At 41.8% G+C, this 14,092-nt stretch overlaps 1 protein-coding gene across 3 annotated transcripts; it reads left to right on the plus strand.

Moving 5' to 3' along the window:
* The first annotated feature begins 81 nt into the window (after window positions 1-81).
* Window positions 82-9,718, plus strand: AKIRIN1 (akirin 1). 3 transcript variants are annotated; one of them, XM_059919448.1, is made up of 5 exons: window positions 82-418; window positions 4,524-4,664; window positions 7,381-7,515; window positions 8,861-8,932; window positions 9,597-9,718. In XM_059919448.1, exons 1-5 carry the CDS (start codon window positions 199-201, stop codon window positions 9,605-9,607), a joined length of 579 nt encoding a protein of 192 aa, XP_059775431.1. In that variant the 5' UTR covers window positions 82-198; the 3' UTR covers window positions 9,608-9,718. The 3 variants fall into 3 exon arrangements, with proteins under 3 accessions (XP_059775431.1, XP_059775436.1, XP_059775425.1); XM_059919453.1 differs by lacking the exon at window positions 4,524-4,664; XM_059919442.1 differs by lacking the exon at window positions 9,597-9,718 and having other exon boundaries at window positions 8,861-9,550.
* The last annotated feature ends 4,374 nt before the right edge of the window (window positions 9,719-14,092 follow it).

Below are 14,092 nucleotides of genomic sequence, written 5' to 3' on the forward strand. Positions count from 1 at the left end.
CAGAGCGGCCCTTCCGGCTTCCACCCCCTGTTCTGGGCGGTGGCGAGGGCCCGTGACGTCACAGGAGGCGGGGCCAGCGCCTTTGCCGGTGCTGGAGCCGCCATTGGAGCCGGCTTGGCTTGCGGGCTCCGCTGCGGAGCGGGAGGTTGGGCCTCAGTTAAAGTCGCGTCGGCTCCTGGTCCCTGGCCCTTCAGCGGCATGGCGTGCGGGGCGACGTTGAAGCGGCCCATGGAGTTCGAGGCGGCGCTGCTGAGCCCCGGCTCCCCGAAGCGGCGGCGCTGTGCCCCTCTGCCCGGCCCCACTCCGGGCCTCAGGCCCCCGGACGCCGAGCCGCCGCCGCTGCTTCAGACGCAGACCCCACCGCCGACTCAGCAGCAGCCCGCCCCGCCCGGCAGCGAGCGGCGCCTTCCAACCCCGGGTAACCTACGCTGAGGGCTTGGCAGGAAGCCAGGCCCAGGCATTTTTTTTGAAGGGGGTGGGGGAGGGAAGGTCATGAACGCTAGGCTAATTCACTCGCGGACCCCTTCTTTGCCCTGAGAAAAGGGAACTGGGGTGTCGCTGGGCCCGGTCGCTTCCGGGGATGGGAGACATCCGGGAGGCGTCGGGGGGCCACAGTGTCGGTTTTCGGTTTTCTTGGAGCTGGAGAGCCTAGAGGGGTGGGCAGGAGGAAGATGGGAATATCCCCGGCCGCTCGGGGCCCTCGCAGCCCCCGTAGCCCTTCCTGCGTCCGCCACCCGCGCCTGCACTGAGCCACCCTGCAGATCCAGTGGGCCATGGAAAATTGGATTCCGCTCACGAACCCGGCCTTGAGGGTGTGGGGTTGGGGGCGGGTTGCTGGGAGGGGGCCTGAGTGCGTGCTGTGCGCACTGTGCTGTGGCTTGTAGGGAGACCTGATTTCCAGAAGTCTTTAGGGACCTCAGGCCGCCGTCGAAGTCGTGGAATCCGATTTCAACCTGTTTCTAAGAGACTGGCCCTGTTCTTTTATTGTATGGCTGTGGTCCTGTACCATATATGGCTTGAAATCGGTAGGTCGTTAGCTAGAATTTGAGAATCCTTAAACATACAGAGAGGTTCTGGAAGCAGGAATTCAACCATCCGTAACAGAGAGATTTTCCTTCAATAGGGATTCCACATAGGCCAAGGAAAGAGAAGAACTGCCGTGACAATAAAGTTAAAAAAACCCGAACCCCTAACCATTGCGCAGGAGTAGAGGGGAAAGTGCATCAGAGTGAATAGTTAGCAGTTTTAAAGGGCTCCCGGAAATGCGGGGCGGGGGCGGGGGTGCCTCAAAACTGGACTTTGGCAAGTCATTTCTTTGTGTGGGTTTTTCTATTCCTCAAGCGTTGTCAAAACCTTGAGGTGGCCTTAAAATCATTCTTTTCTTGCCCCTTTTCAGTTACCAGTGTCTTTAGCCATTATTTCCTCCTCCCTCTGTGTATCCACGATGCAGATTTGAGGCCCTCATCCTCTCACACCAAGATCCCAGCAGTTCCAAGCCAGGCTCTCCTAGGCACTGTATCCTTACTCGTGTTCACCTTATCTCTTCTTTATCCTGGCATTCAAAGGATTTATCAACTCTAACCATTTCTTACTTTGTCAGTCTTTTATACATTGTTTCCCCAAACTATGCCTTTGCTCTTTTCCCCCAGACCCACTTGGCTGTGCCTGTATCCTGTCTTCCATCGTGATGTTTTCACCTTCTGTTTGCTAATCCAAATACAGTCATTTCTTCAAGTCTTCCATCATTACCTGACTAACCCTGCTCCATAAGGAACTCTATTCTACTTTAAATTCCCTGATCACTTATTGTTTCAAAGCCTTATGTACTGAATGAAATAATGTTTGCAAAAGCAGGGTACATAGATGTCCTCTTGAAGTGATATTTTTTTCTTCCACTGCTCCTACAGATACCCAAGGATAGTCACATAATCTTTCTGGATCTCTCTTGTGCAAAATAGAATTAATACTTGCCCTATCTGTCTCGATGGAATTTATGTAAATGTTTTATTTCTTCCAATACTACCCTCTAGATTAATTTTGTGGTAGTTCACAACATAGCAAATGCTTACTAAGTGATTGTTCAATGTATTTGGAAGCCTAAATATGGCAGGGTGCTGTAATGGGGTCGCTGTGTTTTTAATCTTAAAATTTAATTTTTGCATAGATTTCTTGGTCATTTTGTGTTAAAATATTTTATTAAAAATATTCATTTGTAAAGGTTGATCAGTTATGGTTCTGTCATGAAAGAAACTGAATAATTTGATGCTTTGGCTGAAGTGAAAGATGCCTTCTGGATTAAAAAGGAAGAATGGGGAGGAAATATTAATTGCTATACAAAAAGAAAGAATAAAGCCAACTAATAGAAAAGTGAATTTAAAAATCAGTGACTTCGTATCAAAATATCCTAGTTGTTAACTCAAAAGTTCTTTTAGAAATAGTCAAGAAACTTATGTTCTTACTAAACTTAAAAAAAAAAAAAGATATGTATCATAGCATTTTTTTATGGAAGGAGCCTATAAAATTAAGCCTTTCATTGCTTAAAGGAGCTAGATGGATACCAGACATGGAAGGGGTTTGCTGACCTCCAGGAAATGTTTGTAAACATGGAGGGAGTCTAGATGCAAAGCAGTTAATTGATCATGACTTGAGGGTTGGACAGTAACTTCCAGAAAGAGGTAGCATTTTAGCTGGGTCTTGAATAATGTTGGGGGGAGAGACTGCCCCAGTTCAAGCAAAGGAAAACTGCGAGAGCAAAGGCTAGAAAACCCACAGGTTAAGGAAAGGATAGTTTAATGCAGCTCGGTTGTAGTAGGACTGGAAAAATAATTTGGGGCCAAGTCTTGGAAGGCATGGAATGCCATGTTCAAGAGTTTGAATTTGGTCTGTAGCAACTAGGAGTCACTGTAAAATTTTGAAGATGGGCTTAGTCTGGTATAAGCTGGAAGCACAACCTCAAATAATAACGGGAGGCAAGAATTTAAATGATTATCCACTGTTAAAAAGAAATTTGCATTTTTCTTTTTTTAAAAAAAAATGCCTTGGCCTGCTTGGGAAGAAAGTCACAGCTACTTCTTTTTCTCCTGTGCATACCATTTTTAGATTCTTGGACTTCCCAGGCCTTCTACCAGCCTTAATGTTGTATCTTTCCATTTGTTCACTTCGCTGTACAGGAGGCAGTTAGAAGTTTATCAAAGACCTTCTGTTCTCATGAGCATTGTCCTCATACTTGTCCTTTCTTGTTTCAAGTCTTTGCAGTTCCTTACATCCTTGTATTGATTCTGGCAAGTATGTGCTTGGAGACTAACGCATTTTAAAGATGAAGCAAGGACTTCATAAATTCAGGGATCTAAAATATGATCTTCATAGCATTCTGAAAGGAAAGCTTTGCTAATCCTGCATTGTTCCAGTGTTCAGGCTTGAGAGTTCTGGAGTTTAGCTACGTGTGGAGCTACTTTGAGTTCATGTCAGTCCCTGGACTGTACCATCACTTGTTATGACGTTGTTAATGTCTTTGGTGTTGATTCTCACAACTTTATTGGGTAGGCATTTAACATTTGTTTTGAAGTACTAGGCTAAAGATCCTGAATGATTTCCCAAGGTCATAGTCACATAGGTAGGAAGAAGCAAAATGGCATTATTAACACTTACCCCCCATTAAAAAAAAATTGTTACAACAAAGTAAATATTAGAATAATGTGAGTGGGGGGGGTGATATAATTTCCTGGTTTTTGTTTTTTATGAGGAGGCTTTATGATCTGGAAAGTGAATACATAGTCTATCAAAAAACCCAAAAAAACTTGTTGAAAACCACATCTTTCCAGATTCTGTGTTGTCTCTGGGAGTGGCCTTCAAGGTGGTTAGTGATTTGTGTTCCCTGGACTCCGTTTAATAGCGTTAACAAATTAGTTTATGATTACCTTGACACAGAATAGTAATCTGAATCCTACCAAATATTGCCTCTTATAGGATCAGAAAATTCTTTTCTAAGCTCTGACCATCAGTTCCAAGCAGTAACCTCAGGTCTTCTCTTGGTCAGTGTCCAGGCTGTGAACATAATGTTTTCTGCTCTCCTCTTCCCCAAAGATCTTGAATCCCAAACAGGACAAGAGTTTCATTGTTAGAAGGCCTTGGTATAAGAGACTCGTTCCTAATACCCTTGTTTGTGAAGTTGTGCAACTCAGAGGAGATCAAAAATAGCTTCTTATTAGGTGAAGGAGCTAAGGATGGTTTTGTTTGTTTGTTGCTGTAAGTTGTCCTACTTAATCCTACAGCAAACAGCAGATCTGGTCTTCATTGTCACAAGAAAAGAAGCAAAGGGAACTACCTGGGTGGTTTATGCCAAAGTAGCTGCTATCCTATGTATTACTGAAATAGTGGCAACAAGAGGAAACACTTTGGGGATTATAGGAGGAGTGCTTTATCTGGTATAAACACTTTTGTTAATATAACATGGGAGGAGGGACAAGAAGCTTGAAGAAGTAACACAGTAAAGTGAATGCTCAAGTGTGTTTCTTTTTTATTAGAGCAAATTTTTCAGAACATAAAACAAGAATATAGTCGTTATCAGAGGTGGAGACATTTAGAAGTTGTTCTTAATCAGAGTGAAGCTTGTACTTCGGAAAGTCAGCCTCACTCCTCAGCACTCACAGCACCTAGTTCGCCAGGTAAGCATGTTTTAGTGTGCACCATCCATTTAAGAGTTTGTAAGTGGTAATTAAAATGATGGTTTCCTAAACCAGAATTGATTTTATCTAAACTAATAAAATTGGTAAAGTGTATTCATTGTATTACTACTTATAAATACTTTTAAAACCATGGAGTCATGAAATTGCAAAAGACCTTAGATTGATTTGATTGGACTTCCTTCCACCCAATTCAAGAGTACCCTCTATAACTGCAGTATATAATACCATAGCCAGTAGCCACATGTAGCTGTTTAATTTTCAATTACTTAAAATTTAATAAAATTTTAATTCAGTTTCTCGCTGCGGTAGCCATATTTCAAGTACTTAGTAGTCACGTGTAGCTCTTGTATTAGACAGCACTATAGAACATTTCCGTTATTGCAGAAAGTTGTGTGACAGCACTGCTCTGTAACATTGACAGGTGGTCAGAGAGGATGGCTCAAAAATAGAATCTCAGGGTTGGAGGGAACTTTCATGGTCACATAGTTCAGCCATGAGTCTTGCCTGCCATATCCCTGTAAATAGTCAACAGGCCAGGGCCCAAACATCACCACTGGTGGTGGACTCTGCCTACTTTAACAGTAGAGGAGCTTGTTTCCACACAGAATATTCTACTTTATAACAGTTCTAAGAGTTATTAAAAATTACCTTGATTAAAACTTGTCTCCTGGGCTTCCCTGGTGGCGCAGTGGTTGAGAATCTGCCTGCCAATGCAGGGGACACGGGTTCGAGCCCTGGTCTGGGAAGATCCCACATGCCGTGGAGCAGCTAGGCCCGTGAGCCACAACTACTGAGCCTGCGCATCTGGAGCCTGTGCTCCGCAACGAGAGGCCACGATAGTGAGAGGCCCGCGCACCGCGATGAAGAGTGGCCCCCGCTTGCCTTAACTAGAGAGAGCCCTCGCACAGAAACGAAGACCCAACACAGCCATCCATCCATAACTAACTAACCAGCTAGCTAACTAACTAACTAACTAACCAACAAAACTTGTCTCCTTACAGAACACAGATTGATGTTGGCCAGGAGATAGGGGGAGCGGGGAATGGGGACAAACTGCTTAATGGGTAAGGGGTGTTATTTGGAGTGGTGGAAATATTTTGAAACTAGATAGGGGTGGTGGTTGTACAACATTATGACTATACTAAATGCCACTGAATTGTTCAGCTTTAAAATGGTTCGTTTTCTGTGAATTTCACCTCAAATAATTTTTTTAAAAATTGTCCTCTTGGGGACTTCCCTGGTAGTCCAGTGGATAAGACTCCGTGCTCCCAATGTAGGGGACACGGGTTTGATCCCTGGTCCGGGAAGATCCCACATGCCATGGAGCAACTAAGCCTCTGCGCCACAGCTACTGAGCCTGCACTCTAGAGCCCGTGAGCCACAACTACTGAGCCTGCATGCCACAACTACTGAACCTGCATGCCACAACTACTGAAGCCTGTGCGCCTAGAGCCTGTGCTCCACAACCCGAGAAGCCACCACAGTGGGAAGCCCACGCACCGCAACAAAGAGTAGCCCCCGCTCGCCGCAACTAGAGAAAGCCCACGCACAGCAACAAAGACCCAATGCAGCCAAAAATAAATACATTTAAAAAAAAAAAAAAATTGTCCTCTTAAAACCCAAAGGTCTTGACCCTCAAACAACACCCTTTCCAATTAATTGCTCTTGCCCATACATGAGTGATAGATCTTTCAGTGGTTGTAGCTAGCAGGTCTCTCCTTAATATTCTCCTTGGATTTTAGTAATATCATTTTGAAGTAATAAAATGTTACAGGTAGCGAAACAATTATAAATAATTACTGACTAGATGTTTTGCAGGTTTTATTTGTAGAGAAGAAATTTTGGTTTAAGCAAATAATGATTTGTTTCAAGACATTAACTGGTTTATAGACTAAGAGGGCTGAAGAAACAGATTCCAGGCTGAGCTTTGAGGAAAACTCAGAACTGGGCCGCCAACAGAGCTGCTGCTTTTATCATGATCAGGAAGCCAATTTCCATCTGGCATCCCAGGGGAAATTTTGGTTTCCAGCTGCAATCTCATGAACATTTCATTTTTCTCAACCTAGTTTCAAAAGGGATCAAGGATGAGATGTGTAGTGCCTAATCATCTCCTTCCGTCATTTGTCAGTGACTTAGCTAACAGTTTTTTATATTGGGCAAGTCAGCCATTTCTTATCAGAATCATCTGTGGAACTTAAAAGATGCCTAAGCCCTACCCCAGAATTAAATCAGCATACGTATCTTTTTTGTTGTTGTTAATTCTACAGATAATTATAATGTACCACCATGATTAAACATAGGTGTAGATGATCTCCAAGGATCTGGGTAGCTCTTATATTGTGAATCTACTTTCTCTAATTCAGACTAGAGGCTTTATATCAGCTTTAACCTTTTTGTTCTTGTCTTTTACCAAGTGAGCATTCTGTATGGGCTCGGATCGCTATGGCATCAGAACTGTTTTTCTGTGTGCAGATCATTTAGCACACCTGAATATGCTTTCCTCCTACTTCTTAATTTACCTTCAGCCTTGCCTTGTAGAATGAATGTCAGAATTTTGTGAAACTATTCCATGTAAAGTAGTGGAAAATATCATTTTTCTAAACAATTTTTATATCCTAGGACTCTTTGCATAGTTACTAATTCAGTACCCTAGAGCTAGAATGTATTATGTAAACTAGATATGTCTTTTGGCCAGGTTCCTCCTGGATGAAGAAGGACCAGCCCACCTTTACCCTCCGACAAGTTGGAATAATATGTGAGCGTCTCTTAAAAGACTATGAAGATAAAATTCGGGAGGAATATGAGCAAATCCTCAATACCAAACTAGCAGGTAGGCTGAGGCAGTGGCTATGCCATTGTTAATAGGGTTCTGTAAGGATTAATCCCAGTTAAGTAAATGGTAACTTAGAAAAAGCGTTAAGACTGAATACCAGAAGGTTTAATGAATTGTGAGTATTAAGTTTCTCTCTTTGGTTACTCTCTTTTGGATTCTAAACATTTTATTTATACATTATATGGAAAGACTTTTCATTTACATTTCTGAAACAAGATAAGCCACGCTTTTCTTTCAAGAATTTTCCATATGAATAAAGGCATCGAGTAGGTTATTCGGGCAAGCTGGTGGGTAAACAGGTGGTAGGAATCATGCTGACCTCCCAACAGGTGGTTGGGAAGAGTATAGTCAACACATTCAGACTTCCTGGTGGGAGTCACTTTGTGGATGTGGGAAGTCAGGCATCCTGTGATTTAGAGGTACTTTAAAGTCTGGAAAGCACTGCTCAGGCTAGAACAAAGAGTGATTAGTGATGGCAACCAGTAGACCCTTTTGTGAAAGGAAGGGATCTAAATCAGGAATAGGAAGTAGTACCTGTTTAGTGAAAGAGGGTGATGTGATCAGAGAGGTTTCAGGCAACAGCTTCTTCCTGTAACAGTATTGTTTCCTCATGTGGTGGCCCACACCACAGAATGTTAATTGGTCGGCTTTAAATTGAGAACTGTTGATTTAACAACAGAGTTAAATGAATTTCTTTATAGTAACATTTTTTTGATCCTTTAATATACTAACAATGTGTATTATAAGAAGTAGCTGTAGTATGTCATTCCCCTATTCTACCCCCACTCCAAAATTGTTTAGACCAGCTGGCTGTAAGTCACTTCTGTGTTCATGGATGTCAGACTACCTTCTGTCTTTCTACTGAGTTTTCCTTCAGAAGGTACTTCTGTGGAACTGTCTGCAATTAGGTAATGTGGAATTTTCTCTCAGCTTTCTAGCCATTCCACCTCTATCACTCAGTGTGTATGTTGAAATTTATAGAAAAGATAGAGTGCAGAAAAGAGCTTCAAGCTTCATGTCCTATAGGAGATATACTAAAATTTGCTGGCTTATGGTAGTGAGCACAGCTGTCTATCTTGGGAAGCCATTAGCAGGAGATGGAATTACAGCAGGGGTGAGATTATTAGGAAAATGTTAGCAATGATCAGTGACCAAAACTAGGAGCCAGGGATTTGGCTCTGGGACCTAAGAGAAAGGAACAGATCTCAGAGTGACCATTATAAAAGCAGGGCCTGAGAGTGGATAATATAAACTGGGAAGCTAGATGTGATTCTGACACTTGATTCTTGAAAAACTGTGGGAGAGTTTCTGGGGATAGTATACACTGTCTTTCCCCTCACAGAACAATATGAATCTTTTGTGAAATTCACACATGATCAGATTATGCGACGATATGGGACAAGGCCAACAAGCTGTAAGTATTGCCAAGTTTTTCATTGAATTTTTCAACTTCCAAGAGCAAGATTTTGACACTGAGTACCTTGTCTCCTGAGAGCAGAAAGCCCCTGTGAAGTAAAATAATAGGTAACATTTAAAGAATACTTATATGTCCAGCACTGTGCTAAACCCTTTAAATCCTCACAAAGTTTATTTAATCCACAATTACCTGTTGGGGAGGAACTATTCCTAGTCCCATTTTACAGGTAAGGATAGCATTTAAAGAATTTAAATAATTTGTCCAGGCTCATACAGCTAGTGGTTCAGCCAGGATTAAAACCCCAGGTGGTCTGACTTCAGTGCCAATTTGTTTAATACCTGGCTTTTCCCTCAGAAAGGTAGTTTCAATTGTTTATTTATGAAAGTTGAGTCCTTAAGCTAGTTTATCAAGTGTGTGGTCAGAATTTCTTAATTCTAAACATCTTGCAACTACCCGTTACTCAAAACATAAATTATAAATAGCTGTATATGTAAACTGAATCTGAGTCAGGTTTCTTAAATTCTTGCGAATTTAAGACCTCTTTAGTGGTGATTGATATCCTCTACTGTTTATCACATTTACCGTTAGTTAATATTTAAAAAGCATGACACTATATTTTTCGTATTCTTACACTCATTTGTTTTTTATTCCTAATTTATAGACGTGTCCTGAAGCTTTCTTGCATATCTGGGTACCAGGTTTGACCTCAAGAGATGGCTGCTGTACACTTTTTGCAACTGGTTTGATATCACATTTCAGCTCCAACTTTGCATCCTGAGAACACTTAAATGTTTCTGCAGGTCCATTTTATACAACTTGAAAGACCTTAAAACTTTCCGGTTGCCACAAGCATATCTTTCTTCTCTGCTCATCCAATAAACAGCTGTGCCCTACTGTGATAGATTTTCCAAACAAAAATACCTGGAGCAGCAGTTTAGCAAAATATGCCCTCAGTGGCACTCAACAAATGGAGTTTCCCCAAGCACAGTTCTGTAAGAAGTGTGTGTGAGAGTGTGTGTATGTGTGTGTATGTATTTTAAGTTATTATTTGTATTGTGCAAATTTTTTTGATCTTGGGGATTCTGGCTGTGAATTTGATGCACGACAATTATGGTTAAAAACATTTCCTTGGTCTACAGAAGATCATTAATGTTTTGTGACCATATAAGTTGTAACAGTGGATTGTTTTCTGTGTAGGTGTTATTGTTAAATACAGGGACTGTTTCCAGGCACAGAATATGAATCATAAGTTAGGATGGACATTAGATGTGATTATGACGACATAGCGAAGGTCTGTGGTCCTAGGTGTACAAATGCGTGGTGAGGAATTAGAACAAACCCGAGACAGGCCATTTGACACATGACTCTGCCTAGCTGTGTTAGAACATTACTTTGACTCCAAGCCTTAAAATACCCACGTGGAGTCTGTGCTCACCTCATTCACACAAGGAGCTCCCTGGACACTGAACCTCTAAGAAGGAAAGGAGTCTCCTCTGGAGCAGGAGCAGCAGGGTTTGCTTGGGAGCTTGACACAGGTGAGCATGGGGCTGGGCCATGCCCCGGAGGCACTGCTACTTGGGAGGCGCCACTTCACCTTTGTATCAGTTATTAAAAATAGAATTTGGATCCTTTGGTCAGGTTCCCCCAAATTCTTTTAAGAGATGTCCATGTTCAATTGCTTGAGCTTTGTTTTGGCAACCCCCTGCCTGAAGTTGCTTACAGACTGTTCTTCACCTTATTTCCAAGGCTGAGGAACAGAAAGTAGCCTCTGTTTTGAGGAGGTGGAAGTTAAGTATACATTTATTTTTTACTGTGACTTGTTCAGGACCACGTTTTACAAAATGCCTTGTTTCCTTTATTATTATTTCTGGAAAGGAAAGTTCTATTAAAATTGTTTTAGTTTGAATATAGAATAGTTTTTTTAATTAAGGCTTATTTTGAAAAAAACAGTTTAATTCAAATGTATGCCAGTACCTTCCAAAGTAAGGTAATATTCAGAGACAGTTGTCCTTATCAGATGGCTTAGAGAAGTTTCTGGAATATTCACATTCGAAGATTCCTTATTAATGAATGTCTTTGACTTAAATCTAACCAAAAACTGCAACATTATTCTTTGTACATTTTCATTATATAGTGTTAACAAGCTTAGTTGCAAACAAATAAAATACTTAAGCTATTTGTTTACCTTGCCTTCTTAATACTGTGATAATGTTTATTAATTCAAATAATTTATGTGAGGCTGCTATAACCATTTCCCTATTTCAGCATTACATTTAAGATTTAAAGACTTTTTAAAGCCCAGAAGTGATCTTTTAATAATTAAAGAATTATTTTTACTTCATATTTGAAGGGCAGTGTGTTTCATCTCTTCTTTTTCCAGGGTAGTCACTTGTTCCTGGAAGAGGAGAATAGCAGTGGCTGTAATGCGAGTGGCCTTACAGTGGGATAGTCACCCCAAAACAAGGGCAGGGCATCTGTGGGGGCCATCCGAAGTCCTGAAGGATGGGCCAGGAATGGGCAACGCTGCCTCACTGAAGTCTTCTTGTTACAGAATCAGTGTGATATGTTCACTCACTTTTGCAGGTGTCAGCCCCGTTCCTACTAAATGGCTGCTGGGTAGGAAATAGAGTAGGTTTCTATAAGGAAAATGACAGACACTCTCTCACTGCACCTAGTGTTGTTAGGCTGTTTTATTATCATATGGTTGCCCTTTGGGGCCACAGAGTAAGACCACACCACCATGGCTGGGTTTTGGGATCTCTTCAAAAGGGACTGGACATGTTTGTTTAATGTTTTATGCAGAGAAAAGATGACTCCTAGGTCAGAAAATGGGGACCTGTAAGGTAAGCCTTAGACTAGTGAAAGGTGTTTTTTCCTAGACCTTGATTTCTAGGACTTGAACGTAGGGGCATTCCCAGGTAGGGAAGTGTCTTTGTCTCATGGAAATAGGTCAAGGCCCAGGGAGGAAGTCAACCTACAGAGGCCGTAAGGATGGGCCAGGACCTGTGGTCTCAGAAGATTTGTATCTAGTGAGCTAGTTAAAATTTTTTTCTGTTTGAATTCCATTCATTATCTTTTAGTAAAGTCTTCACCTTAAGGGGAATGAAAGGAGTAGGTGTCCCTGCATACCTAGGTCAGAGGAGTACAGGGGAGATTAAAGTTTGTGAGGCAGTCATAACTGTCAAGAGCTCCCAGGAAAAGAAGAACATCAGAAGACACATGAACTTGGGCCAACCTTCCACACACGGTGAATCTTCTCTGCCCACCAGGGAGGATTGGTTGTTTAGAATAGTAGCTAAAGGAATGGCCTTTGGATGTTTGTAGCCCTAGAGTTTAGTCTGCTCTGCCACTAATTTGCTATGTGAGCCTTGCCAAGCTACTGAACTTTCTGAGCCATGGTTTCCTTATCTGTAAAATGAGGGTTAATTGTATGTACATCATTGGGGTTTGTTTTCAAATAGATTAAATAGTCCATGTAAAGAAAGTATTTATATTTAGCACAGGTTGGGGCATATAATATGCACTTGAAAATGTTACAGCAGGTTTCTTTACAGTGGTCTTCATCAGATCTGAAGACCAAAACCTTTCTTTCTGCAGTGGTGATTCTCAACTTTCCAGAACGAATAGCCCCTTGTTAACATGAAATCTCACATTCTCTTATTAGAATTTGTACATTTTAAGTGTTTGACTAAAAAATAAAAGATGAATGACAAGTGAATTCAGTAATGCCTTTCAGTGAATCTGTATTTTGTTACTCAGCAGGGATCAGCAAACTATGGCCTATTTTTTGTAAATAAAGTTACATTGGAACACTGCCACGCCTATTTGTTTGCGTCTGTGGCTGCTTTCATACTGGAACTCCAGAGCAAGAGACAGTATGGACCACAGGGTTGAAAATACTCTCTGGCCCTTTATAGAAAAGTGTGTGGGCCCCTGCACTGTAGCATTGATAGACACTTGAGAAAGCTCACAAACAAGGCAAATTTGGTGCATCATGGATGGGGGAGTCACACCTCAGGTTGAGGTATGATGAAAAATTCTGCTTACAAATGTAAACTGGTTGCCAAAGTGAACATCTTCCAGAAAGAGCTAATGAACTTTTTAGAGTAATGGTTCTCTAGGATGGGGACAGGGAGCATACTCTTCAGAATGACCAGTTTTATCTTTAGCATACTTAATTTTGAAATTTTAGTTACAAAGGTGGGTGTGAGAATTTTATGTTTATCAGAAGATAGCATGGGTTTAAAGATAGTTTGTTAAATACTGTTAAGGAACAGTGACTTCTGTGCTGCCCTGGTGGTTCTTCCCTTGAAAAGGCCTTCAAAGTATGTGTAGTCTCCTATAGCCGCAGTTGTCCCCATCAGTCCATGAGGCTCCTAAAAGCGTAGTTCAGGCACCCAGGGGCTTTTTCCAGATTGGCAAATGCCTTAAGAGGAAGAGATGCTTTGAGTTCTAGGCTTTCTGGGTTCTTATCTAGATGTTGGCTCAGTAATTCCTCATTACCTAGTTAGCCTTTTTATGCTCTTAAGAAAATGATTTTTATATTTCAGTTGTCTAGTTGGTCTTAGCAGTAGGTGGATCCACATTTCCTGAGGCATGGTACCCAGTGTGCCTTCATGTTAATGGGAGAAAAGTAGGGAAAGACATGTTTATATTGGCTTTTGAATGTTTTTCAGTCATTCAGCAAGCATTACTGGTGTCTTCTGAGTTATGTGTTTATGGAGGACAGATACATGTATTTTTAAATTTATTTATTGTTTACTTTTCTGCCACACTGAGCAGCTTGTGGGATGTTAGTTCCCTGACCAGGGATCAAATCCGGGCCCATGGCAGTGAGAGCACCAAGCCTTAACCACTGGACCGCCAGGGAATACCCTATGAGTTTTAAAAGCCTGACAAGTTCTGTTAAATAGCCCTAATCTGTCTTACATCCCCAGTATCTTTTTTTTTTTTAACTTTTATTTGTTTTTTTTTTTTGGCTGCGTTGGGTCTTCGTTGCTGCACGCAGGCTTTCTCTAGTTGCGTCGAGCAGGGGCTACTCTTCATTGCGGTGGGTGGGCTTCTCATTGCAGTGGCTTTTCTTGTGGAGCATGGGTTCTAGGCGTGTGGGCTTCAGTAGTTGTGGCACGCAGGCTCAGTAGTTGTGGCTCTAGAGTG

The sequence above is a fragment of the Balaenoptera ricei genome, chromosome 1 (genome assembly GCF_028023285.1).
Source record: "Balaenoptera ricei isolate mBalRic1 chromosome 1, mBalRic1.hap2, whole genome shotgun sequence".
Lineage (NCBI taxonomy): Eukaryota > Metazoa > Chordata > Mammalia > Artiodactyla > Balaenopteridae > Balaenoptera > Balaenoptera ricei.

What these genes read in the sequence shown, in the direction of transcription:
- AKIRIN1 (XM_059919442.1), top strand. Translation starts at nt 199, where the DNA reads ATGGCGTGCGGGGCGACGTTGAAGCGGCCCATGGAGTTCGAGGCGGCG. An exon ending in CACAGCACCTAGTTCGCCAG is followed by an intron (nt 4,665 to 7,380) that starts GTAAGCATGTTT and finishes TCTTTTGGCCAG; the next exon opens with GTTCCTCCTGGATGAAGAAG. An exon ending in CCTCAATACCAAACTAGCAG is followed by an intron (nt 7,516 to 8,860) that starts GTAGGCTGAGGC and finishes TTCCCCTCACAG; the next exon opens with AACAATATGAATCTTTTGTG.